At 42.9% G+C, this 18,098-nt stretch overlaps 1 protein-coding gene across 3 annotated transcripts; it reads left to right on the top strand.

Annotated features, from left to right (window-relative positions):
- The first annotated feature begins 97 nt into the window (after positions 1-97).
- On the top strand, positions 98-17,638 carry LOC115168500 (YTH domain-containing family protein 1). 3 transcript variants are annotated; one of them, XM_029723846.1, is made up of 6 exons: positions 98-555; positions 1,243-1,267; positions 11,541-11,638; positions 12,658-14,292; positions 14,788-14,835; positions 14,977-17,638. In XM_029723846.1, exons 1-6 carry the CDS (start codon positions 529-531, stop codon positions 15,004-15,006), a joined length of 1,863 nt encoding a protein of 620 aa, XP_029579706.1. In that variant the 5' UTR covers positions 98-528; the 3' UTR covers positions 15,007-17,638. The 3 variants fall into 3 exon arrangements, with proteins under 3 accessions (XP_029579706.1, XP_029579707.1, XP_029579705.1); XM_029723847.1 differs by having other exon boundaries at positions 99-555; positions 11,541-11,620; positions 12,658-14,301; XM_029723845.1 differs by having other exon boundaries at positions 99-555; positions 12,658-14,301.
- Positions 17,639-18,098: the final 460 nt, after the last annotated feature.

The raw sequence follows: 18,098 nt of genomic DNA, 5'->3' as shown, positions 1-18,098 counted from the left end.
AAATTACTGCCCCTCATTGTACCATGCATCGTACCTGTTTTGCATAAACTTCCCATAAACGGTCACTAGACTCATTCCAACCTGCCAACACTGGTCCACCATGCAGGGCCACCCACCTTTCAAGAAACCCAGTGTCGCTGACGTAAAGCTCAGTCTAGAACCCGGATGGAACCAATGGGATAGAACAGCCATTGGGGGAAGTGCTGCACGCTAACTGTGGAGGGATCTCTGGAGTGAAAAAAAAAAGACGTAAAAGATTCAACTGTGGACAGAGATTGTACCGGATCCAAAAACAATATTCTGTGGAGATCTAGAAATATTATCCGGACTTATTTAAGCTTGGACATTGAATCCGAGCGGACCGGATAAGATACTTGCACTGTGGGAGTTGATCTGGGGATACAAGCAGTGGAAAAACACTTTAGCTAGCCTAGCCAGCTAACTGAGCTAGGAACCATCGAAACCCGGAGCATCAGATACACTGACCTGCTAGGCTCCGTGCTAATCCAGGGACTTGCTTAATGAATTATGTCTGCCACAAGCATTGACCCTCAGGTAACGTTAGGCAGGACGATGCATCTCGCCGGGCAGGAAATATGTTAACTAGCTAATTAACTTTACTTAGCCAGGTAACGTTAGCTACGTTTCAAACGAATTTAATTGTGCCAGGCGGTTGTTGGCAGGCTAACTAACCGGTTTGTTCAAACGAAGGACGTTTTGCAACCACATATTTGCATAGTTTTACTGTAGGATGTTTGAGGGCAAACAAGTAGCTAACGTTAAGCAAACTATTTGCTAGCGAAGTAATGTTGGCTAGGTAGCTAACATATTGCTAACCTGCTAGCTAGCCAACTCTTGTTTAGAAACCAGGGGTTAACTAACCTGATAAGCTAATATTTAAATGGGTCATTGGCTAACGTTAGTTAGCTAAATAGGCGTAGCTAGTTAGTAAGTTAACTAGCTATCTTGCAACGTTACATCGTTGCTTGATGATCTTGTTAGTCATATTTAGGCTATGCGTTTAGCCAAAAAGCTAGCTGACCAACTCACTGATGGGATTTTCCCATGGTGTTACGTAGCTAGCTAGACAGAACTTTTAGCTAGCTAGCTAATGTTAGTCTGATCATGGTTAGACACTTGTCAGCTAGGCCCAGTTAGCTAGGTAAGTAATGTTTGGTGAAGCTCCCTTTGGCTAACATGCATGTTTTCTTTTATTCCCGGCATGATCCGATGGGGATGCAGAGATCAAAGGGACAAGCATCTAAAGGTAAGAATCATTGCATTTCATATAGCTAACACATGTATCTATCAAATAGGCCTCTCTATAACCAAAAGAAAAACAGCCATATATTTAGCTGCAGTTTTAGAGAAAATCTGGCTGTCCCAGTGGGATAACTTTTTGTAGAATCACTTTGGGTTAGCCCAATAATGAACTATCAGAGCCTAACGTTATCCTTATTGTTAATGGACCTTACATGTTATGTTAGGAAAAGTGAATTGGTTCTGACAGCAAAATTCTCAATTGCTGTATGGTTCTAGAAACATCAAGCCCTCTACTTTCATATTACATCAAAATAAATTCACAAATGCAAAATATATACTTACTGTAGGCCTATGCTGTTTTAATAGTTGCAGCCCACAGTATTTGTAGTGCTGAGCAATTAGTGCTTTGTGAGTTCGGTCGAGTTTCGATTATTAAAAAATAATCACGGATTTCGGTTTTAATTATTTCTGTAAACAATAACTGCACAATGCATTAAGTGGGTTGAATGCTATAACACGTAATGCAGAACAATTAATAAAGGACCGTTGATGGTAGTGACTTCCCTTTACTGCTTATTTAAGCATTAAGGCCCGAGGTGGTGTGGTATATGGCGAATATACCACGGCTAAGGGCTGTTCTTAGGCATGACGCAGCGTGGTATATTGGCTGGTTACCAAAGTAATTAGAGCAGTAAAAATACATGTTTTGTCATACCCGTGGTATACCATCTGATATACCACGGCTGTCAGCCAATCAGCATTCAGGGCTCGAACCACCCAGTTTATAATAGTTCTTATACCACAGCATTGTTGAAGACTCGTTTCTGATTTGCTAGAAGGGCATTCTAGAATGGACATTAAAACTAGATAATGGGGACAGTTGGAAAATATATTGGGACAGTTGGAAAAGATATGGTAGTGACTTCCCGTTACTGCTTATTACTTATTACAAACTGGGGGGGTTTGAGCCCTGAATGCTGATTGGCTGACAGTCGTGGTATATCAGACCATATACCATGCCCGCTGGATACTTGTTTCTAATTGGCTAGAAGGGCATTCTAGAATGGACATTAAAACCAGATAATGGGACAGTTGGAAAAGATATTGGGGTACCTTGCAATCATGAAACAACATGCACTGCATTTCAGTGCTAGAGGTGTTACTACAGACCCTGGTTTGATCCCAGGCTGTACCACAACTGGCTGTGATCGGGAGTCCCATAGGGCGGTGAACAATAGGCCCAGCGCCGTCCGGGTTAGGAGAGGGTTTGGACTGGGTAGGCTGTCATTGTAAAATAAGAATTTGTTCTTAACCGGCTTGCCTAGTTAAATAAAGGTTCAATAAAAACATGCCGACCTTACTTGCTGCAAAGTTACAGAAGGCTAAACCAACAACTACACAACTGAAATTGGATACATTGTAAACACAGGTCCAACAAGGAAAACGTAGCTAGCTAGCATTGATTTGTTTGTGCAGAGACATATTTTTTGGAGCATCTGATGACCTAGCACAGTGAGTGATGAACATGAATTTCTCTGGTGCCTACTGTTGCTGTCATGACACACGTGGCGCTATGCTGTCAAATCCTCTCACGTTTCTAGTTTGACCAGCTGTTTTCGTCTCCATAAATATCAAACGAACTACTGGGTCGCCTCCATAAATATCAAACGAACGACTGGGTCGCCTCCATAAATATCAAACGAACGACTGGGTCGCCTCCATAAATATCAAACGAACTACTGGGTCGCCTCCATAAATATCAAACGAACTACTGGGTCGCCTCCATAAATATCAAACGAACCACTGGGTCGCCTCCATAAATATCAAACGAACCACTGGGTCGCCTCCATAAATATCAAACGAACCACTGGGTCGCCTCCATAAATATCAAACGAACCACTGGGTCGCCTCCATAAATATCAAACGAACCACTGGGTCGCCTCCATAAATATCAAACGAACCACTGGGTCGCCTCCATAAATATCAAACGAACCACTGGGTCGCCTCCATAAATATCAAACGAACCACTGGGTCGCCTCCATAAATATCAAACGAACCACTGGGTCGCCTCCATAAATATCAAACGAACCACTGGGTCGCCTCCATAAATATCAAACGAACCACTGGGTCGCCTCCATAAATATCAAACGAACCACTGGGTCGCCTCCATAAATATCAAACGAACCACTGGGTCGCCTCCATAAATATCAAACGAACCACTGGGTCGCCTCCATAAATATCAAACGAACCACTGGGTCGCCTCCATAAATATCAAACGAACCACTGGGTCGCCTCCATAAATATCAAACGAACCACTGGGTCGCGTCTTTAGCAACCAAAATATGAGAGGATGAATTTGCTTATATAAATGAAAACATCAACAAAATGTTTTTCTTTCTACTGGTAAATGTGTGCTTAGTATTTGTTTTCTTTGGCAACTGTGGTATAAATGGGATAAATAGCCTAAACAAACGCAACAGAATCAACTTTGCTGTTATTCTGGCTGCAGCAGTCACTATCATCCAGAAGGCGAGGTCAGTACAGATACATCAATGCTGGGACTACGAGACTAGCCAAGCCATCACTAGCTGGTCTCTACCCAGTACCCTGCCCTGAACTTAGTCAATGTCACTGGCCGGCTACCATCCAGTTACTCAAACCTGCACCCTAGAGGCTGCTATGTACATAGACATGGAACACTGGTCACTTTAATAATGTTTATGTACTGTTTTACCCACTTCATGTGAATATACTGTATTCTAGTCAAGGCTATCCTATTCAACTATTGCTGTACATAGAATTGTATATCTTAAGTATTCTTCAGATATACTACATATTCTATCCACATAATGTCTATACATCCCATCATAGATATATCACACACACAATACCACTGTTCAAAAGTTTGGGGTCACTTAGAAATGTCCTTGTTTTTGAAAGAAAAGCACATGGACATAAACATTTAAAATAACATCAAATTGATCAGAAATACAGTTTAGACATGGTTAATGTTGTAAATGACTATTGTAGCTGGAAACGGTGGATTTTTTATGGAATATCTACGTAGGTGTACAGAGACCCATTATCAGCAACCATCACTCCTGTGTTCCAATGGCATGTTGTGTTAGCTAGTCCAAGTTTATCATTTTAAAAGGCTAATTTATCATTAGAAAACCCTTTTGCCATTATGTTAGCACAGCTGAAAACTGTTTTTCTGATTTAAAGATGCAATAAAACTGTCCTTTAGACTAGTTGAGTGTCTGGAGCGTCAGTATTTGTGGGTTTTATTACATGCTCAAAATGGCCAGAAACAAAGAACTTTCTTCTGAAACTCGTCAGTCTATTCTTGTTCTGAGAAATGAAGGCTATTCCATGCGAGAAATTGCCAAGAAACTGAAGATCTCGTACAACGCTGTGTACTACTCCCTTCACAGAACAGCACAAACTGGCTCTAACCATAATAGAAAGAGTGGGAGACCCCGGTGCACAACAGAGCAAGAGGACAAGTACATTAGTGTCTAGTTTGAGAAACGGATGCCTCACAAGTCCTCAACTGGCAGCTTCACTAAATAGTACCCGCATAACACCAGTCTCAACGTCAATAGTAAAGAGGCGACTCCGGGATGCTGGCCTTCTAGGCAGAGTTCCTCTGTCCAGTGTCTGTGTTCTTTTGCCCATCTTAATCTTTTCTTTCTATTGGCCAGTCTGAGATATGGCTTTTTCTTTGCAACTCTGCCAAGAAGGCCAGCATCCCGGAGTCGCTTCTCCACTGTTGACGTTGAGACTGGTGTTTTGTGGGTACTATCTGCCAGTTGACAATGTCTACACTGTATTTCTGATCAATTTGATGTTATTTTAATGGACAAAAAAACAAGGACTTTTCTAAGTGACCCCAAACTTTTGTGTGTGTGTGTTATTTATATATCTCACACACACACACTCCGGAGTCGACATTGCTCGTCCTAATATTTCTTAATTCCATTCTTTTACTTTTAGATTTGTGTGTATTGTTAGATATTACTGCTCTGTTGAACTAGGAACACAAGCATTTCGCTACAGCCTCAATAACATCTGCTAAATATGTGTATGTGACCAATAATATGTGTATGTGACCAATAACATCTGCTAAATATGTCTGTGACCAATAACATCTGCTGAAAATGTCTATGTGACCAATAACATCTGCTGAATATGTCTATGTGACCAATAACATCTGCTAAATATGTCTGTGACCAATAACATCTGCTAAATATGTCTGTGAGACCAATAACATCTGCTAAATATGTCTGTGAGACCAATAACATCTGCTAAATATGTCTGTGTGACCAATAACATCTGCTAAATATGTCTGTGTGACCAATAACATCTGCTAAATATGTGTGTGTGACCAATAACATCTGCTAAATATGTGTGTGTGACCAATAACATCTGCTAAATATGTCTGTGTGACCAATAACATCTGCTAAATATGTCTGTGTGACCAATAACATCTGCTAAATATGTCTGTGTGACCAATAACATCTGCTAAATATGTCTGTGTGACCAATAACATCTGCTAAATATGTCTGTGTGACCAATAACATCTAGTAAATATGTGTGTGTGACCACGGGTCACGTCTCTAGCAACCAAAAGATGAGTACGAATGTTTTCTACCGTTTGTGTTAGAGGTCGACCGATTTTATGATTTTTCAACGCCGATACCGATTTTATTGAAGGACCATAAAAAGACGATGCCGATTTTTATATTTTTTATATATATATTTGTAATAATGACAATTACAACAATACTGAATGAACAGTGAACACTTTTATTTTAACTTAATATAATACATAAATAAAATCAATTTAGTCTCAAATAAATAATTAAATGTTCAATTTGGTTTAAATAATGCAAAAAAACATTGTTGGAGCAGAAACTAAAAGTGCAATATGTGCCATGTAAAAAAGCTAACGTTTAAGTTCCTTGCTCAGAACATGATAACATATGAAAGCTGGTGGTTCCTTTTAACATGAGTCTTCAATATTCCCAGGTAAGAAGTTTTGGGTTGTAGTTATTATAGGACTTTCTCTCTATACCATTTGTATACTGCTCAAAAAAATAAAGGGAACACTAAAATAACACATCCTAGATCTGAAAGAATGAAATGATCTTATTAAATACTTTTTTCTTTACATAGTTGAATGTGCTGACAACAAAATCACACATTGGATTTCCATTAATTATTTTTATCAACCCATGGAGGTCTGGATTTGGAGTCACACTCAAAATTTAAGTGGAAAACCACACTACAGGCTGATCCAACTTTGATGTAATGTCCTTAAAACAAGTCAAAATGAGGCTCAGTAGTGTGTGTGGCCTCCACGTGCCTGTATGACCTCCCTACAATGCCTGGGCATGCTCCTGATGAGGTGGCGGATGGTCTCCTGAGGGATCTCCTCCCAGACCTGGACTAAAGCATCCGCCAACTCCTGGACAGTCTGTGGTGCAACGTGGCGTTGGTGGATGGAGCGAGACATGATGTCCCAGATGTGCTCAATTGGATTCAGGTCTGGGGAACGGGCGGGCCAGTTCCTAGCATCAATGCCTTCCTCTTGCAGGAACTGCTGACACACTCCAGCCACATGAGGTCTAGCATTGTCTTGCATTAGGAGGAACCCAGGGCCAACCGCACCAGCATATGGTCTCACAAGGGTTCTGAGGATCTCATCTCGGTACCTAATGGCAGTCATGCTACCTCTGGCGAGCACATGGAGGGCTGTGCGGCCCCCCCAAAGAAATGCCACCCCACACCATGACTGACCCACCGCCAAACCGGTCATGCTGGAGGATGTTGCAGGCAGCAGAACGTTCTCCACGGCGTCTCCAGACTCTGTCATATATGCTCAGTGTGAACCTGCTTTCATCTGTGAAGAGCACAGGGCGCCAGTGGCGAATTTGCCAATCTTGGTGTTCTCTGGCAAAAGCCAAACGTCCTGCACGGTGTTGGGCTGTAAGCACAACCCCCACCTGTGGACGTCGGGCCGACATACCACCCTCATGGAGTCTGTTTCTGACTGTTTGAGCAGACACATGCACATTTGTGGCCTGCTGGAGGTCATTTTGCAGTGCTCCTCCTGCTCCTCCTTGCACAAAGGCGGAGGTAGCGGTCCTGCTGCTGGGTTGTTGCCATCCTACGGCCTCCTCCACGTCTCCTGATGTACTGGCCTGATGTACTGGCCTGTCTCCTGGTAGCACCTCCATGCTCTGGACACTACGCTGACAGACACAGCAAACTTTCTTGCCACAGCTCGCATTGATGTGCCATCCTGGATGAGCTGCACTACCTGAGCCACTTGTGTGGGTTGTAGACTCCGTCTCATGCTACCACTAGAGTGAAAGCACCGCCAGCATTCAAAAGTGACCAAAACATCAGCCAGGAAGCATAGGAACTGAGAAGTGGTCTGTGGTCCACCTGCAGAACCACTCCTTTATTGGGGGTGTCTTGCTAATTGCCTATAATTTCCACCTGTTGTTTATTCCATTTGCACAACAGCATGTGAAATGTATTGTCAATCAGTGTTGCTTCCTAAGTGGACAGTTTGATTTCACAGAAGTGTGATTGACTTGGAGTTACATTGTGTTGTTTAAGTGTTCCCTTTATTTTTTTGAGCAGTGTATTTCATAGACCTTTGACTTTTGGATGTTCTTATAGGCACTTTAGTATTGCCAGCCTAATCTCGGGAGTTGATATGCTTGAAGTCATAAACAGCGGTGTGCTTCAAGCGTTGCGAAGAGCTGCTGGCAAACGCAGGAAAGTGCTGTTGAATGAATGCTGACAAGCCTGCTGCTGCCTACCACCGCTCAGTCAGACTGCTCTATCAAATATCAAATCATAGACTTAATTATAATAAACACCCACAAATACGAGCCTTTGGTCATTAATATGGTCAATTCCAGAAACTATCATTTCGAAAACAAAATGTTTATTCCGTATGTGAAATACGGAACGTTCCGTATTTTTATCGAACGGGTGGCATCCCTAAGTCTAAATATTGCTGTTACATTGCACAACCTTGAATATTATGTACAATTCTGGCAAATTAATCATGGTCTTTGTTAGGAAGAAATGGTCTTCACGCAGTTCGCAACTAGCCAGGCGACCCAAACTGCTGCATATACCCTGACTCTGTTTACACTGAACACAAGAGAAGTGACACAATTTCGGGCACCGCATTGATTATATGCAACAAGCTAGTTAAACTAGTAATATCATCAACCATGTGTAGTTAACTAGTCATTTATGTTAAGATATATATATATATATATATATATATATATATATATATATATGTTTTTTTATAATATAAGTTTAATGCTCGCTAGCAACTTACCATGGCTCCTTGCTGCCTGCAATCGCGTAACAGGTGGTCAGCCTGCCATGCAGTCTCCTCGTGGATTGCAATATAATCGGCGTCCAAAAATGCCGATTACCAATTGGTATGAAATCGGCCCTAATTAATCGGCCATTCCGATTAATCGGTTGACCTCTAGTTTGTGTGCATTCATATTGTTTTCTTTGGCAACTGTGGTATACGTGGGATAAACGGTTCTGTTCTGTACATTACCTTGGGAAAATGAACTCCAGAAAGGGACTCTGCTCCGCCTCGTCCCGCTGCGTCGTCCATTATTTCCAAGGTAATGTACAGAACGTCCGTGTTTATCCCTTTACTTAACCATTTATTCACTTTAAAATATTTCAGTTGTGTATATTGCATTTGTTTTATTTGATGACTTTCATTCCAATTAATCTCAGAGCTGCTGTCTGACAATTGTAGTAGTTCAAAGTAAATAAGGCATACTTATGACTCCTGAATAGCAACTATAAATAACTTAGATCATGTATTATCAGGTAGAGAGACCCTCTCGATTGTGCATCTTCTGCCTCTTCTCTCCGTGTCAGCCCCACACAGACCGGATAAGTAGGCACACAATGGATTATGGCCATTGTACCTAATTACCATGTTTTCTGCGCTAAACTGTTGAATATTGGCCTGTTGGAAACTATAACTCTATTACATCACACAATGGGTTTGATCCAATTTATCTCTAGAGAAACTGCATTGAGCTCACAGAAAAAACCTGAATGAAATGGAATGTAAATAATTGAACCTACATTGGTAAATTAGTTGTTTAAAAAACTCAAAATAACCAACATTTTGTTTTAATCCCTCAGCACTGTTTTTCAGTGACAACACGTGTGTGACATCCATCTTCTGTTTATATACAGGTGTTCTGTTCGGAGAGGAACACCTGTACTAGCTAATTAGAACAGGTAGAACTGTCTTCCATCCATCTTCTGTTTATGTACAGGTGTTCTGTTCGGAGAGGAACTCCTGTACTAGCTAATTAGAACAGGTAGAACTGTCTTCCATCCATCTTCTGTTTATGTACAGGTGTTCTGTTCGGAGAGGAACACCTGTACTAGCTAATTAGAACAGGTAGAACTGTCTTCCATCCATCTTCTGTTTATGTACAGGTGTTCTGTTCGGAGAGGAACTCCTGTACTAGCTAATTAGAACAGGTAGAACTGTCTTCCATCCATCTTCTGTTTATGTACATGTGTTCTGTTCGGAGAGGAACTCCTGTACTAGCTAATTAGAACAGGTAGAACTGTCTTGCATCTGTTTTCTGTAAACAAGCAGTGTAACATGGAGATATGGCCGTGTGGGAACCCTAACCCTATAAATGTGTGTAGTAATTTACCATTCTTTTTTTTGTAATTTCTCGCTGATGAAAGATGTGTTCCTTATGTTTCCAAAACCGGACCTCAAGCAATGCGTGGCTCTTAGCAAAAGCCTCTCACCTTTTACCCAGGCACATTTCTATGGCAACGAGTCCTTCAGCTCTAACTTGCTCCGGGGCAGGCTAACTCACGGCTGTCTCCACTTAGCCCGAATTAAATGACTGAGCCACGAGTTGAGGACCAATAAAATCAGATTCTCTCCATCTTTCAAAGTACAACTGATTTTAAATATTATATATTTAATATTTTTTTTTGTTGGTATTTTAACATCACATTTAGTAATGACAATGCATTAGTGACTTCATGCACAATAACACTTTTGTATGACTTAAAACAATTATTTAATCGCTACGAGTGGGGAAAAAAGGTGCATGTGGTTGTGCATTGATAAGCACACTGAAGTCAGCATTAACGATATGTTATAAAATATAAAAGCCTGATTTGATGTTTCAGCATTGTCTCAATGAAGAGTTTGGTGTTCAACTAGGTATGTGTGACGTGCACGCGCAGTTACAGGCCTGCTAGAGTTAGCAGCAGGTGGACGAGCAGCATCCACTCTCATAGTACGGGTGACGCCTGAGCTGGAATGTGAAGCTAACTGAAGCTGGTTAGCTTCAGAAAACCCTGAGTAGATCTAGCTTGCTTCGTAGGATAACCCACAAGGACAGCCCAAGAACCTTTTTGGAACTTTTTTTTTCTTAGAGTAGCTAGCTACTTGGGGTACATTTTTGATCTACGCTGGTGGTCTCTAGTCCCCTGCACACGGTTACAGCTTCACCTCACGGAACACCTATCTGATCTAGATAGTGTAGGCCTAGCTGAAGAGTATCTAACCTGGTACCTTTTGCATGTCAGTTAGCTAAACAAACAATAGTCAACAGCCTATTCTACATTTGTTTGCCGTATATTAATGGTGGAAGTTGTTGTGCACAATTCCAGTTGATTTATTAGCTAACATTTTGCCATACTTTCTGGATGAGTTGACTTTGACATACAAACTTAGACTGCACACCAGATATTATTCAGAATATATTTATACAAACCAGCCTCAAATTCTCTACACACACACTTTAGTGACTCGCTGATTATTCACTGCTGGTAGGCTGTGACGTTGATTTGGTGTTGTGACTAGCCTTTAATTGTGTGTTAGACATTGAGGCAGGCAGGCAGTGGCACACAGCACAGGCCTCATACTGACACTGCTGGAGGGGTGTAGGTCACTGCCTGATTCACTTCCAGGATACGACTGGTCTCCTAGCAAGTGCCAGGTGGCTGTCAGTCATATCACGATGATGCATGCAGGTTATTTGTGGAGGATGACACCACATGCGCATGCTGAGTGTCAGTGTTAAGGCTGCCTTGCCTACTAAGCACACTTCCAAATGCCCTTCACTGAACTGACAGTGCATTGCCACTCACCTGTTATTGTTGAGAAAGAAATTATTCCTGATTGCTTTTTGCCAAAAGTCCTAACTCCTGTGTTGTTGTTTCAGTGCAAAATGGTTCGTTGCATCAGAAGGAGACTGTCCACGACACTGACTTTGAGCCGTACCTCACTGGCCAATCAACCCAGGTGCGTGACTGGCCGCAGGTGATAATGCTGACCAGTCTTTCATGGGATAATGTTGACATTTTCTTGTTATTCAATTCTGAATTTCCATGACAGGGGGGTGGCAGTTTTTGTGTTGAAGCTGCAGTTGGAAGAGTTAGTCTCCATTTGTATCAAACTGATTTTAAGTGATGGGTTATTAAAGCTCTTTATATCAAGGTTTCAGATTTCCCCAACGTAGACTAGGTCCCTCAAATTCAGATCTGGGACTCAAAGCCAGTTCCACTGCTTTTTTCCTGTTGTTCCCTCTAATCAGGGACTGATTCAGACCTGGGACACCAGGTGGGTGCAATTATTATCAGGTAGAACAGAAAACCAGAGAAAAGCAGCTGTACTCAGGACCTCGTAGGGTAAGATGTGAATATGCCTGGGCTAGGTCTACATTTTACACTTGGTTTTCAGTGGAGCAAAATTCTAGGTGGATGTTTCCAGTAGAAGAAAGCTCAGAGTCAGGTATTGCATATTAAGATTGAAGTGTCTTGAATGCCTTAGAAAGATGGAATTTCTCTATGCCCAAATGACACATTATTTCCTCACATGAATCCATAAGGAATGTAATTGTCACCTAGCTTTTCACTTAGAGGGCAAAACAGTTGATGTGCAGAAGATGATAGCGTTTTATTTTTTATTTTCTAAATGTGGCCTTCTGACTTGTACCCTCTATTCTCTATTAGTTTTTAATTTAAAATGGATGCCAGAAAGGTCTCATGACCTTGTCTTTTGAAGAGTGATTGATTGTTTCCAGTGAGGGCCTCATTTTGCTCCTCTCACAGAACAAATCTGCCTTTGCAAAATTACATTTTTGGTATTACTTTCTCATTGCCATTCTTTTAACCCCACAGTTTTGGCCTTGTGGGTCCATATTCTTTCCATTTACTAGCTGAGTGTTTTGTGATTAACTGTTTATTAGTGCTGCATAATGTGAAGCAAACACCAAAATACTAATGAAACAACTTTTTACATACCTGGTATAGATTATTGTAATTGTTCTACCTCCACAGAACAGCAGCTACCAGTCCATGACCGACCCCTACCTGTCCAGCTACTACGCCCCCTCCATCGGCTTCCCCTACCCCCTCAGTGAGGCCCCCTGGTCCACCGGTGGAGACCCCCCAATCCCTTACCTCACCCCCTACGGACCCTTGAGCAATGGAGACCACCACTTCATGCCCGATACCGTGTTTGGCCAGCCTGGAGGGCTTGGCAGCAGCATCTACCCCCACCGCTTTAACTTTTTCCCTGAGAACCCGGCCTTCTCCGCCTGGGGCACCAGTGGCTCCCAGGGCCAGCAGACTCAGAGCTCAGCCTACGGTGGCAGCTATAGCTACCCTCCCAGCTCCCTGGGTGGCACACTGGTGCCTGACGGCCAGACAGGCTTCCACAGCGACACACTCAACAAGGCCCCTGGCATGAACAGCCTGGAGCAGGGCATGGTGGGGCTGAAGATCGGTGGTGACCTCACAGGCCAGGGGTCAGGGGTCAAGGCTGTGGGCTCTGTGATTGGCGGACCGCCAGTGGTGGCACAGGGGAACGGGGGTACGTCCATCGGTATGCCCCCACCCAAGCCCGCCTCCTGGGCGGCCATCGCTAGTAAGCCGGCCAAACCCCAGCAGCTGAAGACCAAGGTGAAACCAGGCATGCCCAGCCCTGGGGGAACCCTGCCCCCTCCGCCCATCAAACACAACATGGACATTGGCACTTGGGACAACAAAGGGCCTGTGAATAAAGTGGCCCAAGCCCCCATGCAGCAGCAGCAGGCTATGAGCATGCCCCATGGCCACCCCATGCAGCCCCAGACCTCCATGCAGCAGAACCCCATGCAGCCCCCTCCCCAGTCCCTGCTGCAGCAGCAAATGCAGCCCATGGCCTTACACCACCAGCACCACCAGCCCCCTCCTCAACCCTACCAACACCAGACCCAACCCCCACCTCCCCAGACCCGCTGGGTCGCACCGCGCAACCGTAACCTTGGATATGGGCAAGGAGGGGCCGGCATGGACGGTAGCAGTATGATTGGCATAGTCAGCGGGGGTAATGGCGGTCCCCCTGGTTCTGTCGGTATGGTCCCTGGTGGAGTGGAGAACCACCCGGTGTTGGAGAAGCTGCGTGCCGCCCACAGCTACAACCCCAGGGTGTTTGAGTGGAACCTGAAGAACGGACGTGTGTTCATCATCAAGAGCTACTCTGAGGACGACATCCACCGCTCCATCAAGTACTCCATCTGGTGCAGCACCGAGCACGGCAACAAGCGCCTGGACGGGGCCTTCCGCAGCCTCAACGGCAAAGGACCCGTTTACCTGCTGTTCAGCGTCAACGGCAGCGGCCACTTCTGCGGCGTGGCCGAGATGCGCTCGTCCGTGGACTACGGCACCAGTGCCGGCGTGTGGGCGCAGGACAAGTGGAAGGGCAAGTTTGACGTGGACTGGCTGTTTGTTAAGGACGTGCCCAACAGCCAGCTGCGCCACATCCGCTTGGAGAACAACGACAACAAGCCGGTGACCAACTCCCGAGACACTCAGGAGGTCCCTCTGGAGAAGGCCAAGCAGGTGATGAAGATCATCGTGGGCTTCAAGCACACCACCTCCATCTTCGACGACTTCTCCCACTATGAGAAGAGGCAGGAGGAAGAGGAGGAGGTACGCAAGGTGTGTTAGATACACTGGTCTTGTTAAATCCAGTCCATCCACTCCTAGGCTTTATGGATGCTAAACAACCTGCCTCCCAAAAGTGTTTGTTTCAAATATAATTCTTTGTTGTTGGTAAACATTTGATTGACATTAGCTATCATCTTGGTGAAGATGGAATGTCATCAGTACATAGAACAGGGATCTCAACCCTGTTCCTGGAGCACTACCGTCCTGTAGCTTTTCACTCCTAACCCAGTTGTAACTAACCTGATTTTAAGGTTATCAACCAGCTAATTGTTAGCATCAGGTGCTCTAGATTAGGGTTGGAGGGAAAACCTACAGGACGGTAGCTCTCTAGGAACAGGTTCGGAGAGCCCTGATATAGAGCCTACCATTTCATAGCCCTCTTCAATAGATGTTCATAAGAGTTTGCTCTCTCTAGGGCTGAATGTCTTTGTGTGTGCTTAAATGACTTCTCTTCACTCCCTCTACTCCTGCTGTCAGACCTTTGAGCCACCTGCACCCATCCAGAACCGGTCTCGGCTGGAGCAGGTACCTGTCCAGTTTCTCTGTCTCTCACCTGGAATCTGACATTACTGTTATGATGACGAGGGGTGGAAGGAACATTTTGGTCACTGATGTTTCGATTGTGTTTTTCAATGTTACTCATGTCCTTCTCTTGTCTCCCCACAGGAGCGCCAAAACAGGAGTAAACAGCAGTAGAAGACATTTATCCTTGGCTTGATCAACAGTTACACTAGGACATTCGATTTAAGAGACAGAAGAATTCAGAAATTATATTTAAAAAAAATAAGTATTCTTTTTTTTCTATTTAATCCTGGTGAATTTCTGCCACCACCGTGGAGACTTGCGCTTTCCGCCCCCAGGTACCACCCATCACCTTTTGTGCAGGGATAACAAGCTGAGTTCATGTATTACCTAGCCACCACCATCACATTGTTTTAGTTCTGATTGACTTTGTTTTTTTACGTTCTCTCCATGTACTCTTTCTCGTCAGACTGGATTTGTTTTTGACCTCTCCTGGCCCCTCCCTTCTTACTCTTCCTCGAATTGAATCAGGGTTTGACAGCACCAAGGAGAAGAGAGAATATCTGCCACATTATATTTCTGTACAATCAGGAACTGCCGTATCCTGCCCCTGTTTGTCCATTGGGGGGCGGTGTTGCCATCCTTCAGAGGTTTAACTGTGCCAACAGGGTTGGAGGATCCCAAAGGCAAAACATTTTCAGACTTAGAACTGTGTGTGATAATGAGACTTCAGCGGTTTATCTATTTTTCATTCAAGATCAACAAAGTCTATATTTTATGGCTTACTACTGACAATTTTCAGTTCAGAAAGATGATTTTTCTGGGGCCTTAATATTTCGTTTTCTAGTTATTGATGACTTGTCAAAAGAATCTTTAACTGACAGTGCTGGAGAAATCAGGGATAGTCTGAAGTCAGACTCGGGACATTTCAAAGGAGGAAGTGTGCAAAGGCCTCTGGGAAGGAAGTAACTGATGAGTGTCCTCCACGACGACGGAGCTCTCACCATCTGAATTGAAAATTATACAATTTTACATCCCTAACACCCCTCCACTTTGTTTTGATAAATGACATTTGTCTTGAAGAAGTTGTCATTATCAGGAGATTATGTTCATGTACTCAAGCCAGTCTGAGAGAAATGTAGCATTCACCATTTTAAATGAATTATTTTATAGCTAGAATGATATGCTGTAACTGCTACATATGAATGAATTGTTTCTCTATTTGGAAAAATCACTTGGGTTAATTATCCGTTCATCATAATTCTGTCTTAATCTGTTGTTTTGTTTGACTTCTCAATGTGGTTTTGCTGTAAATCATGTCCTTGGTAATGCTAAGATTTAACTTAGGAGCCTGTAGTCATGGAGATGACATGAAATGAATAACTGATTTACTATCAAGAGTAAGAAAACAAATAAGAACTAAATATGGTTTCTGTGTTTTTTGTTGCTCAAAGTCATTGAAAATAAGTCAGTGGTATCAGGAAGTATCTATCCATCAAGATTGATTGGTGGTTGAACATCGAATGATAAACAATTATCCCTCTAATTAATAGCCCACAATGTGCAATCATGCAGGCTGCAATCAGTCTGGTAACCTTGATTACATTGTGGTTAAACACTATACAACCCTTTTGAGTAATGGTTGGCACAACGATTTCTTTCTAGTACAGTTCCTTTACTGAAAGTACAGCAGTATTTCCTTTGTTCTCTTACTGATCTCAGACATGCTGGATTCCTATTCTGCACAGAGAGACTGAGTAGAAACTGTTCTGAGTGCCATTCAGTCCACTCTCTTGTGTTGGTTTATTCTGACTTGAGCATTAAACCTGGAATTCTGTGACATCACAGTGTGTGTGTGAGCAAGAGAGAGACATGGATGTGAATGCTGTCCCTCACTGTTACTGCACATCAGTGGAGGAGCTATAGGACGGCGGGCTCATTGTAATGGCTGGAATCAAATACCTGGAACGGAGTCAAACGTGGTTTCAATATGTTTATCGTTCAATTGATTCCATTCCAGCCATTACAATGAGCCCGTCCTCCTATAGCTCCTTCCACCAGCCTCCACTGCTGTACATGAGTGTGAACTGCATCTCTTGTGTTCATAAAGTTGTAACAGTGTTGTTACTTGCCATGTGCGTGGATCAGTTCCAGACTTGCTGGATGTTTGTGTATCACCACAGCCCAGTCTCATGTTGGTTTTATCTGTAGTCTGTTGCGTAGCTGCTCTTTTCCCTGGCTGGTGTAGTGTAGCCCCTGTATGTCTGGAGACATGACCTTTGACTTCATACAGGGGACGTCCGGGTGCATCTCAATAGTCTAAAGTGGCTTCCTTTCCTCCATCTGCAGTAATGTGAAAACAGGGTTAAAGCCATATGGGGTGGATGATTTCTATGGTGTTTTCTTCCACAAGTTGTCTTTCACAACAGTATAGATGAAGGAAAGGAGACAAGTGGAGGAAGCCACTTTAGATTATAGACATTGCTGTTGTCTTTCTTTCGGTCAAGAAGCATGAAATGGATGTGATGCCTATAGTTCAGGACATACATGCACGTGTGGAGTTGTTTGCTGCAAGGGGGGCCATGTGTATGGGTCTAAAATAAAGGATATGTCTACTACACTAAAGGAATAATGACATGAAATAACAAAATATTAATACAATGAATTATTGTATAGACTTGCAAGTAAACCACTTTAGCTATATTAGTGGGATCAACCTGTAAGGTTTTGAAAGCTCTATCTTGGTTTATTATATTTTTTCCTTTAGAAAGAATCAAGCCTTAATAAACTGTATATTTAGCAACAATCACTTTGTCTTAATCTCATCATTACTGTTGATCATTCTGAAAAGACTACTTTTGTTAACTTGACAGTGATTCTGTTTTGTTTTTCCTTCCATGTTCGAGAAAGGTCTTCAGGGGACGTTTTTTTCAAAAGTTATCTGATTACCCCTATCGGATAGGATTAAATGTTAGAATTTAGTTTTTCAAAACTTAAAAATGGGATTCTGATCTGCCGGATAGGGATAAGGATGTGGTAATCCAATCTGACCTTTAATCGGGGAATGTAGGTCATTTTGCGTTTTTTAGAACTCGAAGGTAGTGATTAGGATAGTTATCATCCCAAAAATCTGGATTATCTTGATCTAACTAGAAGGTTGGATTTAGAAAGGTGAAAGGCACTACAACCAAGAAATGTGGAGGAGGTTTAAAAAAAAATCTTACATCTGAAAACCAAAGGTTCATTATGTTAAATTGACTACAGTA

The sequence above is a fragment of the Salmo trutta genome, chromosome 30, assembly GCF_901001165.1.
Source record: "Salmo trutta chromosome 30, fSalTru1.1, whole genome shotgun sequence".
Taxonomy (NCBI): domain Eukaryota; kingdom Metazoa; phylum Chordata; class Actinopteri; order Salmoniformes; family Salmonidae; genus Salmo; species Salmo trutta.
This window is presented reverse-complemented; position numbering and strand designations above follow the sequence as displayed.

Coding starts and splice junctions, on each gene's coding strand:
- LOC115168500 (XM_029723845.1), top strand. CDS start 529: ATGTCTGCCACAAGCATTGACCCTCAG. Junction 14,302..14,787: donor AAGAGGAGGAGGTACGCAAG/GTGTGTTAGATA, acceptor TCCTGCTGTCAG/ACCTTTGAGCCACCTGCACC. Junction 14,836..14,976: donor ACCGGTCTCGGCTGGAGCAG/GTACCTGTCCAG, acceptor GTCTCCCCACAG/GAGCGCCAAAACAGGAGTAA.